Below are 21,102 nucleotides of genomic sequence, written 5' to 3'. Positions count from 1 at the left end.
ACTTCTCTGTAGGTACTGTTTGATGTTGTTCCAAGTATAAGATTTCAGGATGCCATCGAATTGATAAGCATGCAGCCAATTACTTCTAGTCTTGCAGCCTGGAAGAGGTTTAACAGAAGTTCCTTTTACTCAATTGTAGGTCATGCCTGTATGAAGTAACTTCTTGTTTCCTTAAAAGATGATAATTCTGGTTGGGTAAAACTAATGTGAGCTTGCTTAATTAATGTGTGTTTCTATATTTTGTTATTACAAGTTTTTTTCATGAGCTCAGTTGTTTATTCTGCACATGTGAATTTAAAAGGTTAAGTCAATGTTGGTTTTGGATAGTATAGCACAATTCCGTGCTTTGTAGATGCTTTGGCTATTTTAGAAGCCTTAATAAATGTGAAATCTTTGATCTTTCCATTTTACTTTCATCTTTCCATTTGACCCAGTTCATAATTGTGTTCGAGCTAATTTTTTGCTGCATAGCTGCTTGCATTGAGTACACTGTTAGTTTATATATATTTCAAGGACATGCATGCTTGATCAGATGATTAACATTTCTCACTTTTATGATTCTTAGTCTAACATCACTTGTTTGCTATAGGATGCAAGATATTGAACTTATGCACATGCGATATGCTTTGGAATCTGCGATTTTTGCATTAGGATCGATGGAGAAGTGTATAGCCGCTGGGCCAGGAGAAAATGAGATGACTATGGGCTATTTGAGAGACCTGAAGAGCCATATGGATGCCATCCATAACAATACTCGCAAGGTCTGCCTCACATTAAATTCTTTGAAGTATTTGAACTTGATTGACTTTTGTTTATGTTCAAAATTGATGTGAACGTATTCTTGTTGTTAGATAATGTAGTGCTGCCTTTCTGTGAACATGTTCTTGTTGATTGATATGCCAATGAGACCGCTGTGCACTTATTTAATTGCTTCTCCCCTTTAGGCGCTTGCATTTCCTATGCTTAGCCTATTCTTTTGGGGGGAATGCTAAATTCAAACCCATCCATCTTGTGCAAGTTTTAGTACTAATGGCACAAGTGATCACTGCACAGAGGTGTGGATTTAGGATGGAGGGGTGTGGATTTAGCCCCTTCCTTCTTTTTGGCCCTTTGCATACGGATTGGTGTATCAAGCATATGAACTCATTTTTTTAGGTAAACAAAATATATAAAGTCTTGTTGTTCTTATTGTTACTTTTGGTAGGACATATATTTTCGATCTGCCACTTTCTTGTACTCTTTGTGAATTTCTTTTTCACTATGACAAAATAATTAAAAAAAAAACTTCCCTGGTTTTTTTTCCATCTATTTTGAATAAAATTAGCATTTGTTTGTGGTACAAACTTGTGCTATTTCATTTTGTTGGTAATTTTGTCATCTAGGCAAGGAAGTTTATCTAATGGTTTGTCTCAAAATTTTCAAGGCTAGCGACATTTGGAGTCTTTTGGATGTATGTGTAGGTTTTATTTGTGTTCTTGAGTTGGAAGGTGCAGGAACTAAGGGAAACTTTCAAAGGAAATTGACGAGACTTAAAGGAAGTGCACCTCATATTTTCAAATTTTGGGGGGGGGGGGGTATGGGACCTGTTGTATTAATCTGTAGATAAATCTGCATTCAATGATTAGCAGCCTGCTGTATGATAAAGGTGCATTCAAAGGAGGTAATCTAATACTAATAGTCTGAACTTGGTCATGATGCAAGATGCTGGGTCTGGAGATAAATTCTATTACTATATTGGTGTTGTTTCAGTGGATAAAATGAAATTCTTATAATCCAAATTGTCTTGCCTTTAACTGTTTCTTGATAGTCTGAAAGCCTCATGTACCTGAATATCTTTTTGGCCTCTCTTTTCACCCTTAGCCTTGTTCTGTTAAATTTCTCTCATGCAAGGGGGCTGTTCTATGATTTGCAGATACTGATGGTCAATATCATCATCTCGCTAATTCACATGGATGATCTCTGTCTTGATCTGACACCTGCTGTATCTCACAGCTCTTCTGGAGTGGTCAGTGTTCCTGTGGGCGAACAAGATGCTGCCATTCATGAAGGGGGAAATAAGATGGTTGTATTATTTACAGGACAGTTTCTTGATATTTTGCGCCAGAATCTACCATCATCAGTATTGGATTCAGATGATAAAGTGGACCCTGATATACCTACTGGTGGAAAGCAAGCTTTAGAATGGAGAATCTCAAAGGCAAAGAACTTCATGGATGATTGGGAGTGGCGTTTGTCAATTTTACAACGCCTTTTACCATTATCTGACCGTCAGTGGAGATGGAAGGAAGCTTTGACTGTATTACGCGCTGCCCCTTCTAAGTTGCTAAATCTGTGAGTCCTACTGTTGACTGTAATTTCTCTCACAAAGATGAATTGCTGTTTATATATGGTTGCAAATGACTCTAATAGGTTACCTTCTGTTTTCTTTGTTGATAAAAGAAGATTTTGTACTATGAAGGGAAGTAATCTAGTAAGGCAAACAGAATGGTCAAGATTAAAGTAGAATAAAAACAAGTACTTGTCTGTATTTGCATCTGTCAGTGAGCTGTTTGGGAAAGAAAAAGTTATACTAGATGCCATTTCATGGTAATGAATAGTTGGAACAGCCACCAAACCAAGATCAGATGAAATCTTTTGTTTTCTTCTATTTTAATCTTCAGTCCTTTTTCATCTCATCATCACAAAAAGTCTACCATAGTTGAATTTCATTTGACCATATCTCCGTGTGAACCATCTTTTGCTCATCTACTTGTATTATCTCCTTGTGTTAGGAAACTTGATGCATTGATTGGTCTTAAAGTATATAGGTGATTGTGTAAAATGTCTTATCTCTTCTTGTAATGATTTCACTCATGAGACACTAGTAATAAGGTTCCTCTAGGATTCCTGCAAGAGTCATCGCATGATATCTACTTGATGTAACGACACGTATAGTCAGTGTAAGACTGAATTACGTGTGAGTTCACTCCGTGGTTAATACGTTATTGTATTTTTATGTTTCTTTTAGCCACTTCAATTACACATTTCTGAAATCATTTGTAATCTCATACGCCTTTTGAGGGCCTAAAAATAGGAAAATAGCAATTGTCCTGGTTTTCAAGTTTAGTTAGATGCCGTGGAGCTAGAGGTTATGTTATCTTCTCTGGTTTATTGAGTTGCTTCATTGGGAATGCATTGATTTTCTCATGCTTCCATTCCTTTTTTTCACCTTCTGGTTACTTTTATCACTTTCACTTGGTTGAGTTGGTTGGAGACCTGAGTGTTAGTAGATGGAATAGGTGAAGGCAGCTAAAGTGTTACTTTGAGTTTGTGGTTGGTTGAACCAACATATGTGACTAGGCAAGGATGATTAGCTTAGAATTAAGAACATTAAAAATACATTTTAAAGGTAGAAGGAGAATGGCTTGTGTCACTTCATGCGTTGCTTTGCCTTTGATGCAATGTATTCTTGTCAGGCACAGATTGCTTTCATTGTACTTTGGTGAAAGAATCATGAAATAGTTGATAGTGAGAAGGCATGGGATGCCATTTACTGAGGCAACTTTCATGACTTGTTTTCATTATTGTTTGTTCCCATCTCTAATTTCTTTCTTCTATCTTGTTTGGCAAGTTAATATTGAGAACATATTCTACTTAATCTCTTTGGTGTTGATTTTTCTTGAATGTGCAGCTGCATGCAAAAGGCGAAGTATGACATTGGAGAAGAGGCAGTTCATCGTTTCTCTTTACCGCCAGAAGACAAGGCTACTCTTGAGTTAGCTGAATGGGTGGATGCCGCCATTAAGAAAGCATATGTATGATCCTAACCTATGAAGAGTTGACTTATTTAAATGCTTGGTTCATTACCTTCTTGAATATCTGTCTTTGTATGCTTTGTTTTAACTTCAAAGAAAAAGTTTGGAATTGATATTTGTCACTATTGTCTCGGTCATAATAGGATGCCTGTATGGTGTGTATCGTTCTGCTACCTTACCTTGTATCATCTTGCTACCTTGTGATATTGCATAGCTAGTGCTGCATTGTTCTCCACTTTCCCACATCACACCCCTGATGGGCAAGTGTTAGGGGCCTTTTGTCCCTCATATATCCCAGTTCTTTTTTCAGTTGGTAGATTGGAGGATATGAATGTAGATAATTAACTTAAAGGTCATGAAAAAGGATTAAGGGCTCGACCATTAATTGCTTGGATAAATCAGTGCAATATATCCAATTGTAACAAAGCTGTGTGCAAGAAGAACAAGGTTCTGATTATTTTGTGCTTAGGACATATATTTATTTGTTATACAGAAACAAAAAGTCAAGCCGTTTACGGTACATTTCAAACCATCCAAAAATCTCTACGGAAGAAATTTGTTAACTTAAAGCCAGCAAAGGGCCTAATTTTTGACCTCCTGCTTTTCTGATCTGTAGGTGGAAGGATTGGAGTATACAGATTTATACAATGTTCAAAGTGCCAAGGAGACTAATAAATTCAATTTTAGGCCTAAAAGATTGCCGAATACTTTAAACTAGTCTCTTTTTGCTTGTGCCTTTAGGTAACAAGTTTTCCAATAATTAACTTGCTTTGGGATCTGCTCAGTCTTTTATTTCTAGAGAAGATTGTAGAACAGAATTGCCGATGAAAGGTGATGGTGTTTCTAGGAGCCAAGTATTTGAATTGTTGAGCCCTAAGCTAACACATAATCTAGTACTATCAATTATGGGGAGGGCAACGTTCATGTGTAAATTAAATGAAAATAATTGACAAGAAATAAAGATGTAAGTTATTGGAGGCTATGATGAGTCAATTGCTATCCTTCGTAGAGTTGTTACATCGAAACCATTACTTAGGGGAAAGGTGGGAAGCTATAGAATAAAAAACAGAAAAATATACACAAAAGGTAATGCCAATAGCCCTTGCTTTTGGTTTATATATGAATGATGCGATTGGAGATAGGATTGCTTCCTAGTGTTAACAGAGAGCATCCTGTGACTCATGTTTGAAGTTACAAAAGGTTTGTGCCAGTGACATGGCTGACTATAGTTATTGGAGCTTGTATTGCATGATATTGGATGCTGTGAGTATGTCATGTACAGGCAGCATATTGTGAAGATGCAGAAAGAAAAGAACTACGCTTGAAAACTGCCTGAAGAGTGAGACTGGTTATGCCATTTATAGCTTATTGTTATGTTCTTCAAGTAGGGTTCCAAGGCTATAATTTCTGTTTGAAAGAGTTTGCAGGGGTTTTACTTATTTAGTCTTTTCTGATTTGGCATTAACTCTTTAATTTCTTTCACCAACATATTTGAAATATGTTCTCCTGAGACAAAAAAATAGAACGGTAAATTAAGCTGCAAAAGAACAGCTTGCAGTCCCCTTTGCATACCAGGTACCCAAAAATACAGGCTGACATATTTAGTTGACCATTAAGGTTGGATCAGGTGCATTTCTCAAATTTAGTATAAGATTTTTTGTTTTGTTTTGCTCTCTTGATTTAGACCAGGTGACATAGTGATGCAACATCCATTATAATGCTGAGGTAGCATGATTGAGTCATCATAGGTAAACTGCAGTTAATCATTTCTTAACAAACTGTGGAGTGCCAGTGTTCCTTGTCCCATTTTATTTTCTTGGATTTTTTACATTAAAATTTGTCGCTATGTTTTTTGGTTTTGATAAGGGACAGTACCTTAGTGGCTATGGTCTCTGCCACTTCAACAAGTGTGTAGTACTTTGTGATGAAAATGAAGAACATGGAAGTCATTTTAGTGATTCATTTCTTTTTACATAATTAAAGCATCCTGTTATCTTGCGATTTTTTATGTGCTTATCAAGTGAATTATTTTACACTGTAATTTTGGTGCTTATTTTTCTTTGGCTTATATTTTTGGGATTTAGTGGCTGCTGCAGTGAAGAGTCTGTTTGTTTGCCTTTTTCGTAGGTAGAGGATGCAGTCTCACGCGCTGCAGATGGAACAGCTATCCAGGAGTTGGATTTTTCGTCCCTGTGCTCCCAACTGGGTGCTGTAGCAGCTGTAAATGTCTACTTTGTCTTCCTATTCTCTAAGATGATTTGTCCCTGAATTTGCTTAGTATTGGTAGTTGTGGTAGTGGGCTGAAAAGTGAAAACTAACTTTTTTTCTTCCTCTCATGTAGATCCTCCTGTGCATTGATGTAGCTGCATCGTCTGCAACATTGACAAGCTTATCTTTGAAGCTTTTAGACCAGGCAATATAACGTAACTGTCTCTTGAACTACATGGTTGTTAGAAGTTTCATTTCTTTGTTATACTTGGATTTATAAATTCCATTTTGTTGCAGTATGAGCCGAGCAGAAATTATCCATCCGATGTCACTCTTTATTTGAATCAGAATTTTGGATAGCTTTCCCTCTTTAATGATACATGATAGACAGGCAAAATTGTTCGGATGAATTATGCAAAAACATAAACCTCTTACATACATGTACATTTATAGATCCTTTTGCTGAATACTTGAGTTTTTAAACATGATGTTGTGGCTTTTGTGATGTAATTCTAGAGCTTTCAGAATGGTTGGGAATTATAGCAGTGTATTGAATTTTGACATGCAGGCTCAAATTATGCTTTCTGAGATCTATCCTGGAGGTTCTCCAAAGGTTGGGTCAACGTACTGGGATCAGATTCATGAAATGGCAATAATTTCTGTAACAAAGCGAGTCCTAAGATGTCTAATTGAGTTATTGGAACAGGTATCGATTTGAAGCTGCCATCTGTGAGTTTGTAACCTTTAAGATATGGTAAAATTAGCCTTACATTTTGTTTAGCTACTGAGGCTGAATTACCCACCATGTTGAAACCTCGAATTAATGTGTAAATTAATACTCCACTTAGCAATGCTCAGTTTTGAATGAACTTCTGTCCTCCATCCGTTAAGACCCTATCCCCCCCCCCCCCCCAGGGCAGTGGGATTGCACTCGCATTCATACTACAAATATTTTTTAATCAAGATTTTCTGATGATATTTAATTTTTGCATCTGTGTGTATTCATTATCATCTTAAAAATTTCTAAACTAAATTAGTCTTTATGTTGTCTCCACTTTTCAAACAATAAACCATGACTAATGTTCTGCAAAAAATTCTTTCAATTCAAATGTGCATCATTTGTAAGCTTGTGTGCTGTCATCCACTGAGTTCTTGATGTTCTGACCATATGAATGGCATTTTGCAAAAATTATCCCACGTTGTTCCATCTGCTGATTTCCTTACAGAAATGACTAAACAGTTTGTTTCACAGTTTGTCTGCCAATAAGAGGTGCATATATTTTTTTTTCAATAATTTCACCGTTTTGATCTCTGATAGGTGCAAAATATTACATATTTGGGTTGATTTAGGAAAAGTTGGGCAAGAGAAAGAACCGAGCAACTGGCTCACGTATAGTAACATAACTGTAGTCTAATTAGTTGGTGTGCTACTTTTTGTGCCTGTGTACTTGAAGCATGTTTCTTCCTGTATGAGTCTCTAAACTTAAGCTAATTAATATTCACACTGCACCTGATTATTCTGAATGAAGTTGATTCTTAGTTGTGTCCAGGCCCCACCTGTTCACTTCTCTCTGTATCATATAACCTTGTCAAGTCACATACAGACCTAAGTATCAAAGTTCTTTAGATTTGGACAACTTTCACATGTCCACTGTATTGATTTTCTGTTCTGGACTAATATTATGTCACAGTTTGTTAACTATTTAAGAAGCTGCACAAGGTACCATCAGAATTTCCATGATGCTGTCTGTTGTCATTGCTTGTCATAACTATTTATGTATTTTTTCTCATCTTCTGGGGTATGATTTGTATGATAAATTGCCAATTAATCATCTGCTATTTCAAGGAAAAATATCCGGCTCTTCAGGCCATTTTAACGGGGGAGATAATTCCCTTAGTCCCGAAGGAGTTTCAAAGACAAGGACATAGGGAACGTGCTCTTGTTATGTTGCATCAGATGATTGAAGATGCACACAAGGGAAAACGACAATTTCTTAGTGGTAATAAAAGATTTATGTATTCACTATGTGGTAACATTTTCATTTTGTATGGATACAAAATAGTGGTATTATGGCAGATCATCTGTGCTTCCCTGAATCTTTAACCATTTATTCTCTCTCTCAATTCTAGGCAAGCTTCATAATCTGGCTAGAGCTGTTGCTGATGAAGAGACAGAAAGGGATATTGTTACTGGAGAAAGTCCAAATACTGAGAAGAAACGGGGTTTTCAGTATGGGCCAGATGTTGCTCTTGGGCTGGGGTTGAGAACATCGAAACAGTTAGCTTCAGTTTCACCTACTGGTGATAGCAGCGTACTTCTCAACAGCTATGATGTCAAAGAAACAGAAAAGAGATTATTTGGATCATTGAGCTCCAAACCTACAACGTATCTTTCACAGTTTATTCTCCATATTGCTGCAATAGGGGATATTGTTGATGGGACTGACACAACCCATGACTTCAACTATTTCTCTGTCATTTATGAATGGCCTAGAGATGTAAGATTTCTAGTCCTGTTTATGTGGTAATTTTGCTTTTTTCAGTGTTTGACTCAGTCGATAAACTCCGGTGGTTTATAATTGCATGTCATAAGTAGACACATTCAGAAACCCTGGCTTCCCCCCAACCCCTCCCCCCCCCCTCCCAAAAGGAAAAAAAAAAAGGAAAACATTCCCCTACCCCCTCGCCCTTGGAAATAAGATAAGATGGAAGCCTCCCTAGAAAGTGTAAATTGTATATCCACAGCATTAGTTGTGTCATGCTTTGCTTGAGCCCAATATATTATTATCCTTCTCAGTCCAACATGCCTGGCTTTCAGAATGCTTGGTGCAATTAGACATGTCACGTCTTGGATGCCCAACTTTCTGGTCAGAATATAAAGGTTTATTGCTGAAAGCTGAAAGTTTAAGGTGGCTTGTTTTTTTCCTACTCTTTTTCTTTCGCTTTTCAATGTCATAAAAAAAATTAGAAAGGTTGCAGTTTATTTAGCTTCACATAAATTGTCATCCTTCCTGGCGTTTGCTCTTTTATTTTAATTTTAATGGATTCTTAAATTTGAATATGAAATTATTTGGTTATTTTTGTTTAAATCTCCACCAATCTCCAGAAAATCTCGGTAGAAATGATGTGTTACTTTCAAACATGTCTACCGGTTCCTGAAGAAATTAGGTGGTGTTTCTGTTTGATATAGGGTTATAGCTCTTATCTTTATGGATTCATTACTTTCCCTTGCAGCTTTTAACTCGATTGGTCTTTGAGCGGGGCAGCACAGATGCAGCTGGAAAAGTAGCAGAAATTATGGATGCTGACTTTGTTCATGAAGTAATTTCTGCTTGTGTTCCTCCTGTTTATCCTCCAAGATCTGGTCATGGTTGGGCATGTATTCCAGTTGTTCCTACATTTTCCAGGAGTTATCCAGAAAGTAAAATCCTTTCACCTTCTTCTAGAGATGCAAAACCAGGTTCTTATAGCCGTTCCTCGGGCACTCCAGGAATACCTCTGTACCCTCTCCAGCTGGATATAGTCAAGCATCTCGTTAAACTGTCCCCTGTTCGGGCTATCTTAGCAAGTGTGTTTGGAAGTTCTATACTGTACAGTGGAAGTGACCCCACTGTATCTAATTCCTTAAATGATGACTTACTAACTACACCTGAGACAGATAGGCTGTTTTATGAATTTGCTCTTGATCATTCTGAGAGGTTATTTTCTGCTATATAAGATGTGTTTGTATTGTGAATTTGTTTCTCTTATTTCATGTGGTTACTTTTTATTCTCATGAGCAGGTTTCCAACTTTAAACCGTTGGATTCAAATGCAAACCAACCTTCACCGGGTGTCCGAGTTTGCAGTAATGTCTGATCAGACAACTAGCAAGAATGTGGATAAACTTGAGTCAAAAACTGCTATTAAACGATATCGGGAACATGACAGCGATACTGAATCTGAAGTTGATGAAATTTCTGTTGGAAAAAATATTCCAGTTGCATTACCAGAGCACAAGGATCAAATTTCTGTGGCTTCTGATCCCTGGCATGATTCTCCAAAATCCAGAACTGCTGAACATGATACTACAGTTTTTCTTTCCTTTGACTGGGAGAATGAAGGACCCTATGAGAGAGCTGTTGAACGGTATATTTTCATCTTTTCTGTATTCTCCCATCATGTGATTATTTATCATAGTAGATCACTACAGCCTGTATATTTGAATCTCCTTTTATGTTCTCCCATCATATGATCATTATCGTTCTAAATCACTGCAGCATTAGATTTTCCTTATTAGTTCTGTTGCTAGACATTTTATTGTTGCTTGACATTCTCTCATGGATTAGCTGTTGTCTCACTCATTCTGCTTCTATCCCACTTTCTTTTAGTCTGACCGCGTGGTTATATCATCTCTAAGTCTAAACTATTATATTGGGGTACCTCATACTGAGTATCAAGCTGTGTCTTAATATCTTAAGCAGATTACTAGGAAATTATACCTTGCATTTGGTAAACTGTCAAGTGTCAGTTGTACACTTACTTTTGCAGGCAGCGTGAATACGATGTACTTGACTATTGTGGTTTCATGCTATGCCCTCATATAAACATTCAAATGTCAGGCCTGCTGTAGGATACCTGCAATGAGAACTTTAAATTTCAGAAACCTTGAATTTAAGCTTTTTACTGGTAAATCAAGTTTCTATTTGTCAAATCTCAGTTATCTCCTCCTTTTCCTATCTGAGTGCATGTGATAGGTATTATACTAGATCATGAGCTTCAGTTAAGCCTTTGATTGAAGATATAAAGACATGGTTTGTCCTGTTGCGTCTTGTACAATCTGTTTGCTTCCTTGATTTGCCTATGAATACTTGCTCTTTTCCACATTAGTTTTCGTCAGCAGTCAATGAATTTTATTTATCTACTTGCATGTTAGTTTAATGTGCATGTCAGAAACTCCCGTTTCTCTGTATTTGGGTTGACTGATAAGTTTGGTGATTAAAACAGATTGATTGATGAAGGGAAATTGATGGATGCTCTTGCTCTTTCTGATCGCTTCTTGCGCAATGGTGCCTCAGACCGGCTACTTCAGCTGCTAATTGAATGTGGCGAGGATGCTAACCTAATGTCTGAGCAATCTCAAGGTTACTCAAGCCACCGGATGTGGAGTAACAGTTGGCAATATTGCCTCAGGATGAAGGATAAGCATCTAGCAGCAATACTTGCCCTCAAGTATGCCTTCTAATTTTCTCCTCCCATATTTAATGATTCGAATTGAAGGTCAAAATAAGCTAATAGTAGCTAAATTATACTCTTCTATGGGATGTGATATCTCATTGTAAATAGAATGCCTGAGACACTAGATACCGCCTTTTATTTTGTTGAAGCAAAAATGCATGTGCAAAATAGGGCTTTTAACAGCTTCTGGTTTCCTTAAGATGATTATTAGAATCTGTTGAAAAAGTTTCATGCATTTTTAGGTTGACATGTTTTGAAAAGCTAAAAATTGTTCCTAAAAGCCACCTCCAGAATGCTTCTTATTCTTAGAATCTGCTATTTTCGGCTAAAAAATAAAATAAAAGGCAGAATCCAAAATCAATTGAGAATGCCACAAAGTAGCTTTTTGCTTAAAAAGCAAAGTCAGCTGGTTTTAAGTTGTTGAGAACAAGCCCTGAGTCAGTGAAGCTTTTGTTGCTCAGAAGGCTTTGTTTCTTTTGGAGCCAGCCAGTATTGCATGCCTCTCTCAGTGTTAATTAAGCACAGACAAGGGAACACTGAAAATGCACTTTTCTCCAAAGTAAGATTGTTAAGGTAGACTACACTTTAAACCTCATGTACATATTTATCTTATTAAATGATTGAAATGGCAATCATGATTTTACAAAAAGGGTGTGGCTGTTCATGATTATATTACATAATAAATAATGGCAGTATCAGTTGAATTGGTAAATCTAATTTGCCCAATGTGGGAAAATTTCAACTATTTCTTTGTATTTCTTTGTATACCGTATTTCTTTGTATACCGTATTTCTTTGTATTTGAGTTCTAGTTCTCATACATATCAACTAAAGACATTACTTAAAACTGCACATCTTATATTCTGGGAATTGAAATACCTGCAGTAAATAATTGCCTCAGGGTATATAATTAACTTTCGCGACATTTGCCCCTTTGGCCATCACTTTTTGCATTGTAGAGTGACTAGAGACTTATCCATGGCATTTTTTATTGTCATTTATGGGACCTTTCTAGGATTATTTTGTTAATTTGCTGTTTGAATTGAATGTAATGAGGTCAAATTAAGTTATGCGCATCTGTTACGTAACCACAGAGATCTGGCAGCAGCAGTAATTTTCTGGAGATTTGTTATGATCCATTCTTGAACAACCTCTAAGTACTGAAGAATTTAAATTCTCATTTCCTTACCTTTCCTCCTTCAATACTAAGTCGAATTTCACAGGGATAATTGATTAGGAGAATGGTTGTTTGTTTATCACTCATTTTGTTTGCTCTTCCAAATTTTGACACTTTTCTAATTGTTCCCAACCCCAAACTCCAAGCCCACAAATCCCATCCCAAAAAAAAAAAAAATCCATATGAGGACAGCGCAAAAGAGAAAAGAAAAAGAATAAAAGATAAGAGGAAAGAAAAATTGAAAGGAAATTGAAACTTACAGGTTAAATGTTTAGTTTTCTTTTTCCTTTTGAAAAGGTAAAACTTTGATGGACCTCTAAATTATTTGAATAGGTCTTTCATAGATTTGACGTGCTTCTTTTTGCAGATATTTGCGCAGATGGGAGCTGGATGCTGCATTGGATGTTCTCACCATGTGCAACTGTCATTTGCTAGACAGTGATCCTGTTAAAAAGGAGGTAACAATACTGAATTTTTTTAATGAGCTCCACCTAGTAATCCTTGACACCCTAGACTGGATTGACCTGTGCATGCATTTTGTACCATTGTGGGTGTTAGTAACAACTTTGCATTGTTTCACAACTCACTACTGTTAGGTTGTTCAAATGAGAGGAGCTCTTCTGAGGTACAATCGCATACTTTGTGCCGATGATCACTATAGCAGCTGGCAAGAGGTCATAACTAATTCCTTTTGAACTTTTGGGATGTAAATAAGGGATGTGCAAAAACCTTTTTTTTTTTTAATTTGCGAGCTGTTTTCATGTTTCACATCTTATCTTTCCTGCTTGCGCTATATAATGGTTTTTTCAGGTTGAGGCAGTGTGTAAGGAAGATCCTGAAGGCCTTGCTCTTAGGCTAGCCGAGAAAGGAGCTGTATCTCCTGCTTTAGAAGTGGCTGAAAGTGCAGCCCTTTCCATTGAACTCCGGAGAGAATTGCAGGGTCGTCAACTTGTGAAGCTTCTCACTGCAGATCCTTTAAATGGTGGAGGTCCAGCAGAAGCTTCTCGTTTCCTTTCTTCCCTACGTGACACTGATGATGCTCTTCCTGTTGCGATGAGTGCAATGCAGCTATTGCCTAACCTTCGATCAAAGCAGCTTCTTGTAAGTGATTGATATGAGAGACATCCTTCAATCTCCCCCCCCACCCACCCACCACAACAAAAAAAAACCCCTCTTTGAAATGAAATTTAAAAAAAAAAAAAAAAAAAAGATGGCCAAAAGACCAAGATCATGCTTGAATTCCTAATAGTTTCTTGAGTTTTTCATGATGAGTCTTTTTGAACTCAAGGTTCACTTTTTCCTGAAAAGAAGAGACAGCAACTTGTCAGAAGCTGAGGTTTCCCGGCTTAACTTATGGGCATTAGGGCTTCGTGTCTTGGCTGCCCTGCCATTACCATGGCAGCAACGATGCTCTTCCCTGCATGAGCACCCACATCTTATTCTGGAGGTTTTGCTGATGAGGAAGCAACTGCAATCTGCTTCGCTGGTATGTAGCAGAAGTTAAATGCGTTGCTGATTAGCAGTAATAATCTGTTCCTTTTTCTAATTATGTTCATCAATTGCGTTTAGATACTCAAGGAGTTCCCTTCATTGAGAGACAACAGTGTAGTCCTTGTATATGCTGCGAAAGCTATTGCTGTTAGTATCAGTTCTCCTTTCAGGGAGCATAGAATTTCAGTTTCAGGTCCAAGAGCAAAACAAAAGACGAGAACAGGGACGCCTACTCGGTCATCCTTTACTAGCAGCCTAAGCAACTTTCAGAAAGAGGCTCGCAGAGCATTTTCTTGGACCCCACGCCATACTGGCGATAAAACAGCTCCAAAGGACAGTCATAGGAAGAGGAAGATATCTGGATTAACACATTCAGAAAGGGTAACATGGGAAGCAATGGCTGGCATACAAGAAGAACGTGTATCATTATACTCAGATGGGCAAGAGAGGCTTTCTTCTGTTTCCATCGCTGAGGAGTGGATGCTGACAGGTGATCCTATTAAGGATAAAGCTGTTCGTTTTTCCCATCATTACGAAAGTGCGCCTGATATCACTCTCTTTAAGGTTTGTATTTTTAGTGCCATCCTTTTCACTTTGTTGCATAGTGCATTAGTCAACTTTATGACATTTTATTTGCTAACCCTTGGTATGTTCTACACTGTTAAATTAGTATGTAATCCATGTCTCTCATGTTTCTCAGAATAGTTGATTGAGGATTATACATTTTCAGTGTTTCAGTTTATGAACTTCAAGCTCTCACTGGTTTGATATTCTTTCTGTAATCTGTACCTGTGAACATATAAATACTCTCTTTCTGACCAAATAAGAATTCCAAAAGGGGGGGCACTGGGGAACTACTCCAGCCACTAGTGTGTTTTGTTTGTTTCAACAAGCTTTTTCTTTGCTCAATTATAAACTTAAGGGAGAAAGAAATGGTCATGCACGAATAGATGCTTAATAAGAAATGATAGCTATAAATGCATCTATCAGCAATTGCTTAATAAGTGCGGAAAAAATTGTCACCACTTGTGAGAGCTGAAGCCATATGGAGATGGGTTCTTTTATTCTACAAGGCCCTGGAAAATGTTTTTGACTGTCACAGCTGTAATTTTTTTCCCGTGTCACTTGGTTTGTTAATGTTCCCAAACGAATTTCTGTTGATTGTGTCCATTCATTAAGAGTAATAAGGCATTTTGAAGCTCTCTCTCTCTCTCTCTCTCTCTCTCTCTCTCAGCTGTGTACATTACATTAATCTGGAATTGTATCATGTCCATATTTGATTTTTATGCCTAGTTGACACACTGATATATAATGCTTTAATTTCGTTCTACTAAAGAGTCTGCTGTTGTTCATCTCTCATTTTTTCTTTTGTTTGGTGTTTCAAGGCATTACTATCATTGTGTTCAGATGAGAGTGTAGCAGGCAAAGGTGCTTTAGACTTGTGCATTAATCAAATGCGGAATGTGTTAAGCTCCCACCAGTTGCCTGAGAATGCATCTATGGAAACTATTGGCAGGGCATATCATGCCACAGAAACATTTGTGCAGGTGTCCTCTCAGCAAATTAATTTGGAAGTGAAAATATAGGGACTTGGAATTTATTTTGGTCTCATTTTTGCAATATCTTGCAGGGTCTACTTTTTGCTAAATCCCAGCTAAGAAAGCTCTCTGGGGGAGTTGACTTGTCGAGTAACTCAGAAAGAGTTAAGGATACAGATGATGCATCCTCAGATGCTGGCAGCTCCAGTGTGGGTAGTCAGTCTACAGATGAGCTGTCTGAAGTACTGATGCAAGTAGAAACTTGGCTGGGACGTGCTGAATTGCTTCAAAGCCTTTTGGGATCTGGCATAGCAGCCTCGCTTGATGATATTGCTGATAAAGAGTCTTCATCACGTCTTAGGGATCGACTCATCACGGAGGAACGATACAGCATGGCAGTCTATACTTGCAAGAAGTGCAAAGTAGCTACCATGCAATCTTCCTTTTTCCCTATCTATTGTCTTTTTTATTTCCTAATTGGTTCTTCTGTATTATATGTTTTCAGATTGATGCTTTCCCAGTCTGGAATTCCTGGGGCCATGCTCTAATCCGCATGGAGCATTATGCCCAAGCCCGTGTGAAATATAAGTATGTGATGTTTGGAATTTTCATAGACCCTGTGGTTCATTTTATGTGTGTGTGTGTGTGTGTGTCAACCTTTACCTTTATAAATAGCGATGTACCTTCTGTTGTTGTTTGATGCTTGCTGATGTCCAGGCAAGCTCTTGCACTGCATAAGGGTGATCCTGCAGCTGTGGTTCTGGAGATCATTAACACAATTGAAGGAGGTCCACCGGTTGACGTTTCATCTGTTCGGTCAATGTAAGATTTCAAGAGATATTTAGTTCACAAATATTCTGGAACAAATATGTTATATCTTGTTTCTGTTTCTTATATTACATATTTTCTCCTTTTGATAGGCAGTAATCATGTAATTCTCCTATGCTGGTCATTACTTTACTGTGCATGTTTATGACATTCTCCTATGCTGGTCATTCTCCTTTCGATTGGTAGCAACCATGTAGGAACTTCTTACAACTGCTGTACATGTTTATGAGATCTCTTGATGATGGTGGCTACACTCATATCTAATATCTCTGGTCAAAATACAATGTAACCTTGACTTCTGCAAAGAGTGTCAGATATTCTTTACTTAATCTGAAGATCATATTAAGCACCTTTACAAACTGACCTCTATTTCAATTACAACCAACACGTGTGTCTACTGTTGTGTTTATTGGAAAGCTGGGCATGGGTCTTGGAGGCAGGAATGTGCGCTTTTTCAAGAATAATTTTAGCTAGAATGTGTTGCTGCTAGGGATAGAAGGGTTGTCTCCTGAAGGGAAGTTATTTAACAGGATCGGAGGAGTGCTTGTTTTAAATAGGGATGATAAATACATGATTGTGTGGTTGGTGTGTGAAGCAGGAACTGGTTAAGCTGATATGGATGTGGATTCGGTGCAGGCTAGGGGGTAAAGGATGATGGGGAGGATGGGTCAGGGACTTGTTTATTTATGAGGGGAATTGTGACATGTGACAGAAATCTCACAGATCTGGCATAGAAATACCTTGTGCTACATGGAGGGGAATGGTTTATCTATCTGCTTGTGTTTCTCAGAGAGAGAGAGAGAGAGACTCTTTTGTCTTTTTCTTTGTGAAAAAATGATCTTTCAGATGACATGCTAGTAAAGTAAGAGCTTTTCTGATCATTTTGCTGGGGTTAGCTGATAGAAGGAAAGTCTAAGCAATTGCAGTGTTAAGAGAAGAAGAAGACCCATGTTTTGAGGCCTGTTGTCAGAGAGAAAGATACCTATGCATTTCAGCTATATGAGAAGACATTTGTTTCAAGTATAAATTTACTGGTTTGTGGGTGATATCTCTACCTTGTGGCCTCACACACTACTTTATGTAAGGTTTTAGGCTAAATGAACTATGGTGCTAATCATGAACTTATAGACTCATGTTGGATAAAATAACCTTGAGCTTTAATTAATAATATCAGAGAATCAAGACGGTAGTGCTAGATGTTCCCTAGATGCACAATTAGCGGTGGCCAATTGAATTGGTACATGCGCAAGTGGAGAATGGTCCTTCAAAAGAATAACAAAAACACAAAATGAATGAAGTACTAGAAGTCCTTATTTAATTGCTACATTCGAGTAATCTTAGTGATTTTTCATGGAATTTTTTTTAGTGGCTGAACTAATATACTGTAAATTGTACCTTGCCTACTAAAGTTTCTCCTCTTCCTTTTCTTCGTTGGACCTGAGTTGTGATGTCAGCTTCTTAGTCCAATGAAAGTTCATACCTGGCATCTATGCATTGTGCTTAGCATTTGATGTCCGTGCACTGACTGCAAACTATTATTCTTCTTTACAAGGATTTGTAGATCAACAAACTAGTAATTGTTGGGGTAAATACATTGTATTTTCACTTTTCTTTTGTTGGGACTTTCAAGACTGCTTGGAGGAAAGCCGGTGGTCTGAAAATATTTGTAAAATGCTTTGTGATTGTCGATGTCATATAACTGCATCAATCTGGTACTTGAAACTGCTAGATTCTCTTTGATCCCAGTTGATAAACCCATAGAGCGAACAGATTAATTTGCTAATTTGTATCCTTTCATCAAATTACGTGATGCAGGTATGAACATTTGGCACGAAGTGCACCAGCGATCTTAGACGATTCTCTTTCAGCTGATTCCTATCTCAATGTCTTGTACATGCCATCAACATTTCCACGTTCAGAGAGATCTAGGCGATCACAAGAAGCTGCAAATGATAGTTCAACAAACAACTTGGACCTTGAAGATGGGCCTCGTAGTAATCTTGACAGTATTAGATACCTTGAATGTGTTAACTACTTGCAGGAAGTAAGCAATGATTTACCATCAGCTTGATTTGATTTAAACTGGCCAATTGTTTCTGAACTGCACCTCTCACACCCCCTCCCCGGGGCCCCAAACACCAATAAAAAGAAAAGAAAAAGAAAACTAAATGCATCATTTTCTTGATTTGGATTTTTTTCATCCAAAAAACCGTTTTTCCATAGTTTGAAGTTATTGTTGCTGGCTTAAGTTGAATATTGGTTTTCTCCCGCGAAAATTTAGTCCATGCACTTACAGTTTGAGGATTCTTTCCAATCTCCAGTTACATTTTTATCTTGATTTATAGTAAATATTGACCTTCAGAGCAATTTCCTTTTGGTTGGTATTTTCAATGTATTAGATGGTTGGGCAAATGCACCAAACATATGGCATACATGAATTTAATCCTAGGTTTAATAGCACAACTGAAGGAGGATATAGAAAACTTCAAAGGACCACAATATGTTGGTACTTTGATGTATATTAGAGACTTTTTCATGCTTATGGTTAATAAAGTTACTCGTGGTGATCTTTCTCACACTTTGTACTCATATTGTAATGGCCCCTAATCTTTGGATTTTTGAAATGCAGTATGGCCACCAACATTTGCTTGGTTTCATGTTTAAGCATGGCCATTACAAGGATGCTTGCTGCTTGTTTTTCCCTCTGAATTCTGTTCCTTCACCACCACAGCCATCCCCACTTGGAATTGTTACATCTTCTTCTTCCCCTCAAAGACCAGATGTTTTGGCCACTGATTATGGGACCCTTGATGATTTATGTGGTTTTTGCATTGGATTTAATGCCATGCCTGTTTTGGAGGAAATAATATCGACGAGAGTTTCTACTGCTGCATCACAAGATGACACAGTGAAACAGCACACTGCTGCAGCACTTGCCCGTATTTGTCTTTACTGTGAAACTCATAAACATTTTAATTATCTTTACAAGTTTCAGGTGATCAAGAAGGATCATGTGGCTGCTGGTCTTTGTTGTATTCAGTTGTTTATGAACTCCTCCTCACAAGAGGAAGCTATAAAGCACTTGGAACATGCCAAGATGCACTTTGATGAAGGGTTATCAGCTAGATACAAATCAGTTGATTCTACTAAAGTTGTTACCAAGGGGATTCGAGGCAAAAGTGCTTCTGAGAAGCTCTCTGAAGAGGGGCTTGTCAAGTTTTCTGCTCGGGTTGCAATTCAGGTCGATGTAGTCAGATGCTTCAATGCAGAGGGACCGCAATGGAAGTACTCTCTTTTCGGGAATCCAAATGATACCGAAACTTTTAGGAGAAGGTCTGAAATTGCAGAGTCTCTGGCTGAGAAGAATTTTGACTTGGCTTTTCAGGTGATTTATGAGGTTAATCTTCCAGCTGTGGACATATACGCTGCCGTTGCTGCTTCACTTGCAGAGAGGAAGAAGGGAGGTCAATTAACGGAATTCTTCAGAAACATTAAAGGTACAATAGATGATGACGATTGGGATCAAGTGTTAGGGGCTGCAATAAATGTGTACGCTAACAGACACAAAGAGCGTCCTGATCGACTCATTGACATGTTGACTAGCAGCCACAGAAAGGTGCTAGCGTGCGTGGTTTGTGGTAGGCTTAAAAGTGCCTTCCAGATTGCCTCTAAGAGCGGGAGTGTAGCAGATGTTCAATATGTAGCACATCAGGCATTACATGCAAATGCACTTCCTGTGCTTGATATGTGCAAGCAATGGTTGGCTCGGTACATGTGATTGAATACTTTTCATGGTAAAAAGTTACAGGGGTAAAGTGCCATCTGGTATGCCACTCAGCAGGGTAGAGATTGAGTTCAATGATATTAAATATTCATCGTAAAAATGCAGAGATGGATAATTGGGCATTTGGTGTCATTGTTTATTTGGTAAATTGCCTCTCACGCTACATTCAGTACCCTAGGAGGACGCAAAATTTTTTGTCAAAGCAAAGATTTGAACAACAGGGTTGATCCATGGAGTTTCTCAAATGAGATTTGATGCAAATCAGTACAGGGATCAGTTTGATTCTCCAGGGATACGTGTCCCATTTTTTGTTATGTTGTACAGTAGGAAGAGCAATGCATATGAGCTGTGCACATAAAGATAGTAGTAGTAGCATTCAGGAACGGGGTTCCTTTTTTTACCTCTCCCCTCATTTTGTCAGGAGTTGATTTCATTTTTTGACTGAAAAATAGTTTTGTTCACAGAGATAACATCACATGTTCGTTCGTTGTAGTTTTCTAGCAGGTGATCAATTTGGTGATTTGGATACGACTTTTTTAGCAGGTGAAACTCTAAGCCTTCCCATCCTTTCTCTCATTTCTGACAGATTGCACAGAGTTGAGAGGTTAGGAACTGCTGGTTTATAATGATGCCCTCAGTGTTGGTTTATAATTCTTCCCAATAAACTGCTGCTTCAGAGGAGATATATGCTATCAACAACAGTTCTGGAATCAAAGTTTTGGATCTACACGCTGGGAGCGGGAGGTCAACACACCAAAGTCATCAGAGGAGATCTGTTCTGTGCGCTAATGATAAAGAACTGAACATAAAACTCGAAAGGCATTAGAAAAAAATGAGTTGGGAGTCCCAATATTCTTTGCAATGGGTTTTGATATTCTTGAAAAATTCATCCTTCAACACTCCTGCCCCCTAGCGTTTGATTCAGGTTGAGGCTGACAAAGGCGTGAAAGATGATGCGCTTGGACGTTGGAACTATGGACAAGGATTTGGCTTGGAACCATGGACAAGGATTTGGCGACTCTGTTATTATATGCAAGTTGAGTTTTAAAATTGCTTGGGGAGTAAAA

General features: G+C 37.9%; 1 protein-coding gene across 2 annotated transcripts in view; it reads left to right on the top strand.

Moving 5' to 3' along the window:
- The window catches only part of LOC113707369 (uncharacterized), a 30,463-nt gene extending 9,900 nt beyond the window's left edge, over positions 1–20,563 (top strand). For both annotated transcript variants that reach the window (XM_027229661.2, XM_072063204.1), the window contains 23 exons: positions 13–107; positions 590–761; positions 1,913–2,331; positions 3,671–3,794; positions 5,922–6,014; positions 6,136–6,207; positions 6,571–6,708; positions 7,849–8,002; positions 8,133–8,500; positions 9,237–9,700; positions 9,785–10,129; positions 10,988–11,212; positions 12,762–12,852; positions 12,991–13,068; positions 13,205–13,495; positions 13,683–13,880; positions 13,964–14,449; positions 15,271–15,432; positions 15,516–15,845; positions 15,929–16,011; positions 16,141–16,245; positions 18,067–18,295; positions 18,881–20,563. In XM_027229661.2, coding sequence (XP_027085462.2) covers positions 13–107; positions 590–761; positions 1,913–2,331; positions 3,671–3,794; positions 5,922–6,014; positions 6,136–6,207; positions 6,571–6,708; positions 7,849–8,002; positions 8,133–8,500; positions 9,237–9,700; positions 9,785–10,129; positions 10,988–11,212; positions 12,762–12,852; positions 12,991–13,068; positions 13,205–13,495; positions 13,683–13,880; positions 13,964–14,449; positions 15,271–15,432; positions 15,516–15,845; positions 15,929–16,011; positions 16,141–16,245; positions 18,067–18,295; positions 18,881–20,029 — 5,871 coding nt within the window. In that variant the 3' untranslated portion in view covers positions 20,030–20,563. The remainder of the gene's footprint in view (positions 1–12; positions 108–589; positions 762–1,912; positions 2,332–3,670; positions 3,795–5,921; positions 6,015–6,135; positions 6,208–6,570; positions 6,709–7,848; positions 8,003–8,132; positions 8,501–9,236; positions 9,701–9,784; positions 10,130–10,987; positions 11,213–12,761; positions 12,853–12,990; positions 13,069–13,204; positions 13,496–13,682; positions 13,881–13,963; positions 14,450–15,270; positions 15,433–15,515; positions 15,846–15,928; positions 16,012–16,140; positions 16,246–18,066; positions 18,296–18,880) is intronic.
- Positions 20,564–21,102: the final 539 nt, after the last annotated feature.

The sequence above is a fragment of the Coffea arabica genome, chromosome 8c (genome assembly GCF_036785885.1).
Source record: "Coffea arabica cultivar ET-39 chromosome 8c, Coffea Arabica ET-39 HiFi, whole genome shotgun sequence".
In the NCBI taxonomy this organism is placed as follows: domain Eukaryota; kingdom Viridiplantae; phylum Streptophyta; class Magnoliopsida; order Gentianales; family Rubiaceae; genus Coffea; species Coffea arabica.
Note: the sequence above shows the minus strand (reverse complement) of the source record. Positions and strands in the feature narration are given on the sequence as shown.